The following is a 13,337-nucleotide window of genomic DNA, read 5'->3' on the forward strand; positions in this document are numbered from 1 at the left end:
AAAGCGTGGAAAGATAAAGCAGGGTCAAGGGGCTTGGGAGCATGTGGGGTGGGGGGGTTGCATTTTTAAATAGGATGGGCCTCTTGGAGAAGGTGACATTGGAGCAAGAACTTAAAGAGGATCAACCTTGTGGACATGGGGGAGGGACCAGCCAGAACAAAGTCTATGTTTTAGGCATGACAGACATGGCAATGAATGAGGATTTCCAATGGGGGGAGGCAGATATTAAAGAAGGAAACATATGTGTTATGCCATTAATGTATTAGTTATTTACAGCTGCATAAGAAACAGCCCCAAGATACAGTAGCTTAAGGCAATTCACATTTCTTATCTCAGTTTCCGTGGGTCAGAAATCAGGGTGCCGCCTAGGTGGGAGGTCTGGCTCCCGGGTTTCACAAAACTGCCATCCAGATGTCAGCTGGGGCAGGTCCATTTCCACGCTCACCCATGCCTCAATGGAAGGATTCAAGATCCTCGCAGCCTGTTGGACGGAGAGCCTCAGGTCCCGCTGGCTGTTGTCCAGGGGCTCTCTCAGTTCCTCATCACATGAGAGAGGATTTTTTTGGGTTCTGAAACCCTCACCGCTGGTTGTAATAGGAAAACAACAACTGAAAAACCACCCAAATGTCCGTCGACAAGAACAGACTCATAGCTTCGTTTAGATTCACACAGCGGAATATTATACAGCAGTGAAAATGAACGCACTTCAGGGACGCCCGTCCCCAGAACATCCTCCCAAACATAAGATCATGCAAAGCACAGAAGAATACCTACGGGACGCTGCCATTTTTATAAAATTCACAACTGGGTTAAACTAGCTGATATGTTATTTAGGAATGCTAAATATTTTGTGAGCCCAGTGGTGGTGAATGTTTCTATTCTGTAAGCCAGACGTATCAATTACAGATGCTCTTTGTGTGTTTGATCTATTTCCTGTTTCAGAAATGGAAAAAACAACCTCCTTCAGTTTGCTGTGTGAAACAACATGGTCCAGGGAGAAACAGAAATAGAAAATCTCTCCACAAACAAGAAATGACAGTTGCTATGACGGTAATCATGTTGCAACTTATAAACGTATCAAATCAACACCTTAAACTTACAGAATGTTATTTGTCAATTACACCTCAATTTTTTTAAAATTCTTCAAAAAATAAATGTGAGCCGCATACATTAGATTTTCTAGCCCCTACCTTAAAAAGACTAAAAAGGGAGAGATTAATTTTTAATATATTTACTTAACCTGATATACCCAAAATATTCTATCCAATTAATTTTAATTAATTAAAATTAAATTCCATTTAAAATTCGGTTCCTCATTCGCAACCAGTCTCACTTCAAGGGCCCAGGAGCCACATGCGACTGCTAGCTACCTGGCCAGCACAGGTGAAAAGGATGCTGGGAAAGTCACCCAGGTGAGGGACTGGAGTGGCCTGGGCTGTCCCCCTTTCTGGGCATCTCGCCACACCTCCTTTTTCGAGTGCTCACCCCAGTCCCCAGGACTCAGGAATCCTGTTTGCAGTGTGTGGGCAGATCTCAGCCCGGGGGGCATCCTCCCAAAGGCAGGCTGGGCCCCAGTGTGCACACCCCCCGGGACCCAGAGGCGGCAAAGTGCAGCTGTTTGTTCCGTGGGATGTGGATCTGTGAGCCGAGCTGCCACCTGTGCGCAGGGGAGGACCCTCAGGATATAGGACAAACCCCTGGGGGAGAGAAAGAACCGAGGCGGGTGGGCCGGGGGCTTAGGGCTGGCCCTCCCCACGCTGCCACATTCCAGGGGCAGAACCGCGGGGGGTCCAAGAATTCTAACTGTGGACCAGAATTGCGGGAAGTTCCGAAGGTTTGAATTCCAATCTGTTACTGTGTAACAAAGCCCCTCGGCACCTTATTGCTGATGCCCGTGGGTCAGGAATGCAGGTGGGGCTCAGCCCGGCTGTTCTTCTGTCCCCTGCGGGGTTGATAGGGGTCGCTGGGGGATGTCCAGCTTGCTGCTGGGCTGGGCTGGGGGCTCCGAGCAGCTTGTGTGGTCCCCCTGGTGCCTGGCCGGCCCCTCGCCCTTTCTGTGTGGTTTCGGGGTCGCTCCATGCCCGCTCCTACGGCGTACTGACCCTTCTTATACGAGGTCCCAGGACGCCCTGAGAGCCAGACAGGACCTGCCAGTCCTCTTGACGTCTAGGCCTGCAGCTGGCAGTGTCACTTCCCCCATGCCATCGATCAGGGCCGTTCACAGACCCAGCCCAGATCGAAGCAGAAGAGAAACTGAATCTGCCAGTGGGAGGAATGTTCAAGAATTGCAGCCATGTTTTTTCTTTTCCCTAACGGCTTCGTTGAGGTATGACTTACATACCATATAATTCACCCTTTCAAATGTACAACCCAGCAGTTTTTAGTGTATTCACAGATGTGTGCAACTATCACTACTATCTGGTTCCAGAACATTCCATCACCCCAAAAAGCAGCCCAACCCTGTTAGCAGTCACCCCCACCCCCTCCCAGCCCCTGGCCCCCACGAGGCCGCTCTCTGTCTGTGGATCTGCCTGTTCTGGACGTTTCACGTCAATGGGATCACACGCCGTGTGTCCTTCTGTGTCTGCTTCTCTCCCTGAGCGTCATGTGTTCAAGGTCCATCCACGTGCAGCCGTGTCAGGGCCTCACTCCTTTTCGTGGCTGCATAATATTCCAGCATGCAGACGGACCACAATTTTTTAAATCTATTCATCAACCAATGGACTTTGGGGTTGTTTCCACTTTTGTCACTTGTAAATATTGCTGCTAAGAACGTTCACAAATAAGTTTCTATGTGGAGGTGTGTTTGCGTTTCTCTTGGGCAGACAGGAGTGGAATGGCTGGCTCGTACGGTCGGTCGACGTTTACCCTTTGGAGAAAATGCCAGACTTCCACAGTGGCTGCCCCATTCCACCTTCCCACCAGCCCTGATGGTTCTGACGTCTTCACGTGCTCCCCAACATCTGGTATCTTCTGTCTTTTTGACTGTGACCATCCTAGCGGGTGTGAAGTGGTTTCTCGCTGTGGTCCTGATGCTGCCGTCTGTAATCCACTGCGACATTGGTCCAGGTGGGAGGATAGAAGAAATTTTGTTTAGCAGTTGGTTACTGGATGTATAATTGTGAACACTGAGACGTGGGGTATGTGGCCCCCTTGAATTCTTGCTCTGGGTCCCATGAATGTTAGGGGCAGGATTGCTGGTGGTCTTCAAAGGCTGGAGAGAAGGGATCGATCTGAGATCTGTTTTGGGGTCAAAGCTGATGGATGAGACGTTGGGGAGGAGAGAGCTGTGAAGGTTGCCCCCCACCCTGGCCCCTCCTGCACTCCATGCAGAGCCCCTCACGGTCTTTCTCTCTTGCTGGCTGACGGGTCTGTACGTCTGGCCCCCTCCAGCCCGGGGGCCCCGAATCTTCACTGTCGGTGTTGACACCTGGAACCTGTGAATGGGACCTCGTGTGGAAATGGGGTCCTTGCAGATGTCATTGGTTCAGTTAGTTGAGGTCGTCTGGATTAAGGTGGGCTCCAGTTTACCGACCAGTGTCCTTATAAGAAGGGGGCACAGTGGACACGAGGAGGAGACGTCACATGAAGAGACAAGGAGAGCCGCAGGGAGGGGGCCAGGTAAAGACGGAGGCAAAGATTGGATGGACGCATCTACCAGCCAAGGGTCGCCGAGGATTCCCGGAGCTGCCAGAAGGGCTGGACCGGAATCTCCCTGAGAAGGTCCCGAGGCCCCAGCCCTGCCCACACCTTGATTTCAGACCCCGGCCTCTGGAACCGGGAGAGGGTACCGTCCCGCCGTTTGAAGCCCCCCATTCGTGACACCTTGTGGCGGCCGCCCTGGGAGATGCACACGCTGTAATCACAGGTGGGGCCCTGTCCTGAGTGCTGAGCTGCTCCGGTGTATTTTCCAGCCCGAGGGTGGCCCTGGGGACCTCCGCTTTTGTCGCCAGCTGGTGTCTGAAGTGAGAGCAGTTGTCCGAGAACCGCATCCTCCAACGACACCACTGGCTAAAGGGCGGGCATCCGCCGACGTACAAGGCATCTGACGGAAAGCTGAGGATCGTCCTACGTCGTTTCGCATCTACCGAGCAAATTCGCTCCGGTATCCTGACGGCCTGGAAAAGCGTGGTTCTGAGTTCTCTGAAGCGGGCGTGACATCTCCCTGGTCCCTTCGTGAGCGAATGAGTTAGACACTATCTTTGACCCCGCTTTCATTGTATATTCAGGGGCCAGTCAAGCTTCCTCCTTTTTAACAAATGTATCTTCTAACATAATGCCGAGCCCCTCCGAGTGTTGCCGGGGACTCATTCAGTCATTCAACCAGCGTGTATTTCTGAGCATCTACTGTGCGCCCTGTAGACGCTGACATGTAGTGAGGGGCACAGATAATCGTTCCGATGAATAAGTAAATAGACAGACTGTTAGATGGTGTTAGGGGCTAAGAAGAAAGATGGGGGCGTGGGATGTGCGATTGGGGGCGTGTGAAATGTGTTGAGTGTGAACCAGGGGAAGCCCCAAGAGGACGTAGTGCAAGGAACGGTGTTCCACGGAGAGGAACCAGCCCAGACAGAGGCCCAGAGGCAGGACCGTGCCTGGCACCTTCAGAGAGAAATCGGAGCGGCTTTCCGGTGGTGTTTGGTTTCTGGAGGGTGAGCAGAGGACGGACACGGCGAGACAGGCTTTTCGTGCTGAGAGAGACCAGCTGAGGGGGACACACGTGTCCAGAGAGGGAGGGGAGTGGCTTCAGGTGGCTTTCAGGGTAAAACAGTAAGGAAGATGTAAGGAGCATTTTCAACACACCAAGCCCATTCCAGGGCATTTTTTAAAAATTCTTTTATCGAGGTCACGTTGGTTTATAACCTTGGAAATGTTCAGGTGTCCATCCTTATCCGTCTTCGTAGCACCTTTTTGAAAACCACGTCTCCTCCGGCAAGGGAGACAAAAGAGAAAATTAACAAATGGGACTTCATCAGACTAAAGAGCTTCTGCCAGGCACGGGAAGCCATCAGCAAAATGAAAAGACAACCCAGCAACTGGGAGAAAATGTTTGCAAGTCATACATCCAACCAGAGGTTAATTTCCAAAAGATGTAAGGAACTCGCACAACTCAACGACCGAAAAAAAAGAAAATCGGATCAAAAAGTGGGCAGAGGAGATGGACAGACATTTCTGCAAAGAAGATATACAGATGGGCAACGGGCACATGAAAAGATGTTCGAACACTAATTATTAGGGAAATGCAAATTAAAAGGACAATAAGATGTTACCTCATACCTGTCTGGGTCATTGTTTCTTGTAATCCTTTCAACAACCTGGTTTTCCCATGAAAAAAAGAGGGTGTTTCAGAGAGGTTCAGTCACCAACTCAAGGACACACAGCTTTTGAGGAGTGGAGGTGGGATTTGAACCAGGCAAGCTTGACCTCAGAGCGCAGCCCCCAGCCGCCTCCCTGGGATGTCACAGGGACAGGCATCCTGGCCTCCCGCTGCCCCCCATTTCCCTGACTCCTGCCCCCCCATCCTCCTCCCTGCTTCCGGGCCTCGGCCTTCTGACCTCCTTACCTTTGTTCTTGCCATCTCTGCCACCTGGTGCGCCGTCCCCACCTCCTCCCAGCCCATCCTGTCTTGCCAGCATCTGTCTCAAAGTTCAGATGATGACTCACCTCCACCCGGAAGCCTTTCCTTGGGGACAGGAATCACATCTTGTTCATCTTCGCAAAAAAAAAAAAAAAAAAAAATGACATCAGAGGCCGAGCCTTCCTCTGCTTCAAACTCCCCAATCCATGGCTTCCGGGCACATCCAGAGTCAAGTCCAGACCCGTCCCCATTGCCCCCAAGGCCACCTTTCTGATCTCATCTCCCCCATGCTCTGCTCCTCAGACATGCCAGGTGAGGTCCCACCTCAGGGCCTTTGCACGTGCTGTGCTGGAGCAGTCTCCCTTTGCATCTTCCCAAGCCTGGCTTCCTCGTGTCGCTCTGGTCTCAAATCATATGTCACCTCCTCAGAGAAGCCCACCCTGACCACTCTACCCGAAGTGGTTGAGTTGCCACCTCGAGAATCAGTGCCCAGTGGGCCTTTAGTCAGTGTCCAAAAGTTAGACAACAGCCCCCGTACAGAGGGCAGTTCCTGCGCACAACCCCTCTTCTACTGGGGGAACCAGAATGAACTCATTTCGTGCTCAGAACGATCCTAGATAATGCTATTATTTCCATTTTGCAGAGGGGGAAACTGAGGCACAGGGTAGGGTGGGGGAATGACGTGCCCAAGCTCTCACGGCCGGTCAGCAGGGAAGCCGGGATGCAAACCCAGGCGGTCAGCAGTCTGCCGGGTCCCCCATCGGCCATCCCTCCCACGCGCTGTTCCCTCTGACCCCCTGTCTCCCTCCCCAGCCCCGCACGGCCCTCCTGCCCGGGTCCGCTCGGGCTGCTGTCTCAAGATGCCACCGGCTGGGCGGCCCAAACAGCACACATTTGTTCCCCAGGGTCCTGGAGGCGGGAAGTCCACGATCAGGGGTCCGGCAGACTCAGGTCCTTTCTTCCTGCCACTTCTGGCCGCCTTCCGCTGTGTCCTCACGTGGTGCAGAGCCAGCTCTGGTCTCTTCCTCTTCTTACAAGGACACTAATGCCATCGCGGGGGCCACCCCTATGACCTCATCTAACCCCAATCACCTCCCAAAGGCCCCGCCTCCCAATACCATCCCACTGAGGGTCAGGGCTTCTGCATATGGATTTGGGGCCCACAAGCATTCAGTCCGTAGCGTCTCCTCCAGCTCTGCTGTCACCTTTCAACTCTCCCCCCGCCCCCAGGCTTGGGGCTCCTAATCCTGCAGCATGCCCGCCTCCGCCGTGCTCGGGGGGACCCTGGATCCACTCCTCCCGGGCAGAGCAGTCCCCCACCTCCTGGAGACTTGGTTTCCCGCTCTGTCCAGTGGGAACTCCCCTGCCTCCCAGGTTTGCTCAAGGGGGGCATAAAGGCCGCGCAGGGGCAGGCCTAGGAGAGGCGTGATGAAAAATCATATTTCGATGCAACATTTTTTTGTGTGTTTTTTGGGGTTTTTTTTGAGGAAGACTAGCCCTGAGCTAAATCTGCCGCCAATCCTCCTCTTTTGGCTGAGGACGACTGGCCCTGAGCTCACATCCGTGCCCATCTTCCTCTACTTTCTATGTGGGATGCCTGCCACCGGTGCCGATCCTGGGCACGGACATGGCACCGTTCGTCAGGCCACGCTGAGGTGGCGTCCCACATGCCACAACTAGAAGGACCCACAACTAAAATATACACAGCTATGTACTGGGGGATTTGGGGAGAAGAAGGAGAAAAAAAAAAAAGGAAGACTGGCAACAGGGCCAATCTTCCTCAGGAAAAATAAAACAAAATAAAATACTGTTGATCTCATCGCGCACTCGTGGTGACAGTTGCACAAATTTGCACCTATCTAAGAACCCACTGAACCGAACACTAATAGGATGGTTGTACGGTATGCCATTATATTTGATTAAAAATGAGAGGAAAAAAATTATTTAAAAAAAATTGTGAAAAGATTCTTTGTCTCGATGACTGAGTTTTTTGACATCCCCTTAAATTTTGTGCTAAAAATTTGAATGCTTCCCTCAGGCCAGCCCACGTGTCCAGGACCTTCCTCTGCGTCAACGTGACAGCCTTTCCCTGGGAGGCCAGGCCTTTGTCCCCGCTGTGTCCTCTGCCTGGGCGTGCCGTTTCCTGTCTCCACCAGGCAGACTCCTACCCATCGTTCAGTGTCGCTCTGCTTTGCTCCTCCCCGGTCTGGCTTCCCTGACCTGCATCAGCCCAGCCTCCTCCCTCCAGGCCCCAAACATCCCGTTCTAACCCAGGATCTTGGAATATCTGGGGTCTCTGGGACTCTCCTCGGGGAACTCCGAGCTCTGTGCTCTGAACGAATGCCAGTGTCTTCCTCAGTCTCTCTTCCCGCCTCTAAGAACCTGGAACAGTCGCATGGGGCTCCTTGGCGGGCACTGAAGGAGACACTGCTTACACGATGCTAAGGACGTGCTAAGAGCTCCATCACGGTCTGCTGTTTTTACTGCCTTTAATGCAACACAAAGTTCGTTTAAAAGGTGCTTAAGTTGATCGATTCCAGACACGAGGAGTCTGGTTTGCAAGGTGGGCAAGGATCTACCCATTTTCTGGCACGGGGAAGGCTGTGGGTCCCCCCCGGTAAAGGGGGTCACCTCCTTTTGGGGCAGATGGGGACATCCTCAGGGCTGGGACCAGGGTGAATGAGTGAGGCACTGGCCTGAGGAACAGAATTTAAGGGGGCGCCAAAAACCTCAATTATCAAGATAAACATTTTAATGTGATATTTAAAAAACAAAATCAACACAAAATATCCATGGTGAACAAAAGATTAAAATTGTAAATAAAGACAGGACCTGACTCTGCATCTGCACAGCTCCCCTCCCTGACCCCCCTCCAGTCCTGGTCCTGTCTGATCTGGTCTATATTTAAAATCTTGATATTTTGTTCATTATGGGTGGGGGGTTGTTTTTGCCTAAATTTTGATTTTTAAATAATATTGCATTAGAATATTATTTATCTCCATGACTGAGTTTTATGACACTGCCTTAAAATTTTTGCCTGAGGGGTCAGCCTGGTGGCGCAGCGGTTAAGTTCGCACGTTCTGCTTCGACAGCCTGGAGTTCACCGGTTCGGATCCCGGGTGCGGACATGGCACCGCTTGGCAGGCCATGCTGTGGTAGGCGTCCCACACAGAAAGTAGAGGAAGATGGGCACGGATGTGAGCTCAGGGCCAGCCTTCCTCCGCAAAAAGAAGAGGATTGGTAGCAGATGTTAGCTCAGGGCTAGTCTTCCTCCAAAAAGAAAAAAAAATTCTGCCTGACGCAGTGCCTCACTCTCCTGGCCTTAACATTCTTCCTGCCCTGGCGCCAACAAAAGTTTATTAACAAAAACAGGTGTCCACAATAGCCAAATAGTGGAAGCAACCCTAGCGTCCACGGATGGACGAACAGATAAACAAAATGTGGTCCATTCACGCACTGGAATATTATTCAGCCTTAAAAAGGAAGGAAACTCTGACACCTGCTCCAACATGGATGGACCTGAGCACAGTAAGTTCAGTAAAATAAGGGTGTCCAGAATAGGCAAATTCATAGAAACAGAAAGTGGTAAAGAGGTCACCAGGGGCTGAGGGGAGCTACTGTTTAACGGGTTCAGAGTTTATGTTGGGGATTATGGAAAGGCTTTGGGTCTAGATAGTGGCGATTGTTACACAATATTGTGCACACACTTGATGACCCCGAATTGTACACTTACAAATGGTCAAAATGATCAATATGGTGCATAGTTTACCATAATAAATAACAGGCGCCCCTGGGCAGTAGTTTGCCTATTTGACTTTTTAAAAATTTTGCATCTATAAAATTATTAAACATATGTTGCATATGTAAAATATTGTGTATATAAAATATGGCGGGTGTCGCAGCTCCTGGCCCGCCCGTGGGTGCCTTCCGGAGCTGCGGGCGCAGAGACCTCACGCGGCCACCAGGTGGCGCCGCCGCGCCTCGAGGCGCCCGGGACATTTCGCGCCCCCACGGTGGGCGGCGCGGAGGCGGCGCGATGCGTCAGCCAGACCGCCGGGCTGGGGAGCCGGGGGAACCGAGTCCCCGGGCCCAGTCCAGACCCCAGGCTGGCGGAGGAGGGGACGCAGTTGTGAGTCACCCGGGAGCCTCCGATCGATCGTGGGAGACACTCCCACGCGGGCCTGCCCGCCTGGCTCGTGAACTGCCCTCCCCGGGAGACAGCGAGGCTGGCGGCCGTCCCTGCGCGCGGCCGTGCACCGCGCACACGTGTAGCTCGTGGCTTGGGGTGGGGGGGGCAGTGGTGGCCTCACCAGGCCTCAGTTTCTCCTTTTGCATAATGCAGAGAAGTATGGCCTCTGCTTCCCGGGTCCTTGAGAACTGAATGAACCATGATGCAGGCAGCCTGGTACACAGTGTGCGCTCGAATGCACAGCAGCGCCCACCCCGGAGGGAGGAAATCACAGTGGTGACCATCGTTGCAAGCTGACCCGCGGTGGCAGCGTGCAGCGCCGGCAGGAACCACGTCGCCCTGGCTTTCTCCCGGGCCTTGATGACTCCCCACGTTCAGGTGCGGAGGTACGGTCAAAAGGTGGAACGCCAGGCGCCGTCAGGGGGCGCGGAGCCAGCTGAGGCCCAGCCACCTGCGCCTCCCACGCGCGCCACACCCTGAAACTCGCAGCGGGTTGGGGTGGGGAGGGGGCGCCCGGCTTCGTCCCTAGAGTGCTTGGGGCTTTGCAGCCCCAGCTCCTGGGGACCTCGAGGGCGGCCTCCCACGACCACCCTGTGACATTTATTGAGCGCTTACTGTGTATTCCTTAGTTTATTTAACGCTCCCTCCAACCCAGTGAAGCCGGCCATGCATGCGCATTAGATCGGTAGGGACGCAGGGGCTCAGAGAGGTTAAGTCACCCAGGATCTGGGGTCCCTGCAGCCAGGGGAGACCCCCCACACACACACACCACCACCACCTGGGAGGGATCAGGCTGCAAACCCGCTCCCTTCTCCATGCAAACCCCCAGTACAACCCAGGAAAGGTGCGGGCCGGGGACTCTCCGGGGACGGGGAGGGGATTCCAGGCCCCCCCGAAAGTCCAGGCCGCCTCGCGCGCTGGAAATCCCGCGCGCGCCCCGAAACGCGGCGCGGCTGCCGGGAAATCAGGAGAGAAACTTCTGCTTTTTTTTTCTTCTCTGGCACTCACGCTCCCCGCTTGGCCCCCCCCCCGCCCTCCTCCCGGCTCGCGCCCCCACGTGGGGCGCCCCCGCGCGTCGCCCCGCCTCCTCCCCGCCGCCGGCCAACCGCAGCGCGTGTTTCTCTCGCCTTTGTTGGCTGTCCAATGGGAGGGGCGGTCGGGCCGCCTTGGCCACGCCCCCTATTTTCCCAGTCTATAAAAGGCGGCGCCTGAGGCCGTGGGCTTAGATCGCTGAAGCGGTGGGCGCGAGCGTTTCTCCTGCGGGTGCTGTTGCCTGGATTATTCTTGCTGAGGACTTTGCAATTTTTTTCCGCCTTTTTTGGGGAGCATTTCGCCGCCTTCCGAAGGTCTTGGACGAGCGCTCGGGCTCCGTGGGAAGGTTTTGGGCTCTCCGGCCTCGGATTTTGCATTTTTGTCCCTTGGGACTGTCGTGGGGCTGTTTTCCACTGTGGATTATAACCGTAACATGACGCTGGAAGAGCTCGTGGCGTGCGACAACGCGGCGCAGAAGTAAGTAGCCGGGGCCCCCGCCGCCTGAGGTCGAGCGGGCCGGGATGGGCCGGGCCGGGCCGGGCCGGGCGGGGACCGGAGCGCCGGGTGGCCGGGCCGGCGCTGACTCCCTCTCCGCCGGTCGCAGGATGCAGACGGTGAGCGCCGCGGTGGAGGAGCTGCTGGTGGCCGCGCAGCGCCAGGACCGCCTCACCGTGGGGGTGTACGAGTCGGCCAAGCTGATGAATGTGTGAGTCAGATCCCGTCCCCGGGCTGGGCGCGGGTGGGGACCCCCCTCCGCTCTGCACGCTCCGCGCTGCACCTCTCTCTTGGACGGGGCTGGGACTTCCCTAAATGTCTCCACTGTGGATCGAGGCGAAGGGGGCTGCAGTCTCCGGACGCTGCAGCATTTGTAACTGCACCCCGTTGCATGTATGCGCCTCCCTTACACCCCCCCCCATACTTTAAACCGCGCCTCTGCCACACTCCACCATCTGCGTGCAGGCACCATCCTTTGCACACCTGCGGTTCCTCTTTGCTTTTGCAAATTCCCCATGCACCGTGGCCCCTCCCCTGTCCCCAGCTGACCCGTCCCCTCCCTCTGGCCCCCTCAGGGACCCTGACAGCGTGGTCCTGTGCCTCCTGGCCATTGACGAGGAGGAGGAGGATGACATCGCCCTGCAGATACACTTCACGCTCATCCAGTCCTTTTGCTGCGACAACGACATTAACATCGTGCGGGTGTCAGGCATGCGGCGCCTGGCACAGCTGCTGGGCGAGCCGGCGGAGACCCAGGGTACCACCGAGGCGCGGGACCTGCACTGCCTCCTGGTCACGGTGAGCTGGGCGTCCGCGGTCCTGCCCCGCCCCACCGACCCGGCACCTGGGCCGTGTTTGTCAACAAAGTTGGTCTCGCACCAGCTCAGCACTCAGCCATGCTTGGCATGTCCCGTGGGCAGCCGGGCCTGGGCCTCGGTCACCCAGCGAGCTATTTTGAGCCAGCCTGTTTTCCCCAAACGAGCTCTGGGAGAGGGAGGCTCCCCGCCCACTCCTGGGGCTCCCGCTGAACCCCGTCTTCTCTCTCCTCCCGCAGAACCCTCATACAGACGCCTGGAAAAGCCACGGCCTGGTGGAGGTAGCTAGTTACTGCGAAGAGAGCCGCGGAAACAACCAATGGGTCCCCTACATCTCTCTCCAGGAGCGCTGAGACCCCGCCCGGCATCACAACGTGTCGAGTTGCTGCCAAAAAAATAAAAATAAAACAAATATTTGACTCCCCTCCCCCCCCAGAACAACCCCCCCAAAACAACCCGGGAGACCATCGGGGGCAGAATCATTGGAGAAGACTGAAGACAAGAAGAGGGGAGCGCACCGGGGGCGGTGAGCCTGTAGCTGCGCCAGCGGCGGCCACAGAGAGAGAGAGGAGAAGAGGGGGACCCAGGCCAGCGGGAGAGGGGACCCCGGAGCTCAGGCCTTGCGACAGAGCAGAAGCTGGAGTGGAGAGCCTGGCTTCACACTGCGGGGCTCGGGGGAGCCTGACTGCATCCCCCCCCAGCCTTCCTGGAACTGGAGCTGACACCTGCAAACCGGCCCTGGTGACCGAGGGTCTTGCACCCTCGCCGGACCGTACTTTTGAGACTTGGGAGCTGGGGCTGATGTTACTCGGTACCCACGAACTCCCAGTTTGCAAACTGAATAGACAATCGATTTTGTAACTTGCACTGGTTTGTTTCTTGAACCACTGAAAAAGAGAGGGGAAGCTCACAGATACGTCTATTTTTTGCTTCTATGATGGCCTTGTAATAAATTTCTAAAGCTTCTGGGTTCTTGTGTACTTGCCGCCGCCTCCGAGGACGACCAGGACCCCGGCCCCCCCTCACCCCGCAGCACCGCCCCCGCCCCGCCTCCCGTGGGCTCCCCAGGAAGTGTTGCCTAAGTCCCAGCTAACAGCTCCAGTCTCCTGCCCAAAACAGTGGCTCTTCTCTCTGCAGCCGGCGCCACCCAGGTCCAACAAATCTTTGCCTTTTTTTTTCTTCTCCCTCCTCCTGCCCTGTAGCAATTAAAAGACCGGTTTATTACGAA

At 55.1% G+C, this 13,337-nt stretch overlaps 1 protein-coding gene across 2 annotated transcripts; it reads left to right on the forward strand.

Annotated features, from left to right (window-relative positions):
* Positions 1–8,627: 8,627 nt before the first annotated feature.
* GADD45B (growth arrest and DNA damage inducible beta) lies at positions 8,628–13,075 on the forward strand. Of its 2 annotated transcripts, none has more exons than XM_070622452.1 (5): positions 8,628–9,106; positions 9,921–11,276; positions 11,404–11,505; positions 11,870–12,092; positions 12,349–13,075. In XM_070622452.1, the coding sequence occupies exons 2-5, from the start codon at positions 11,233–11,235 to the stop codon at positions 12,460–12,462; spliced, it is 483 nt and encodes a 160-aa protein (XP_070478553.1). In that variant the 5' UTR covers positions 8,628–9,106; positions 9,921–11,232; the 3' UTR covers positions 12,463–13,075. The 2 variants fall into 2 exon arrangements, with proteins under 2 accessions (XP_070478553.1, XP_008509063.2); XM_008510841.2 differs by lacking the exon at positions 8,628–9,106 and adding an exon at positions 9,608–9,707.
* Positions 13,076–13,337: the final 262 nt, after the last annotated feature.

The sequence above is a fragment of the Equus przewalskii genome, chromosome 6 (genome assembly GCF_037783145.1).
Source record: "Equus przewalskii isolate Varuska chromosome 6, EquPr2, whole genome shotgun sequence".
Lineage (NCBI taxonomy): Eukaryota > Metazoa > Chordata > Mammalia > Perissodactyla > Equidae > Equus > Equus przewalskii.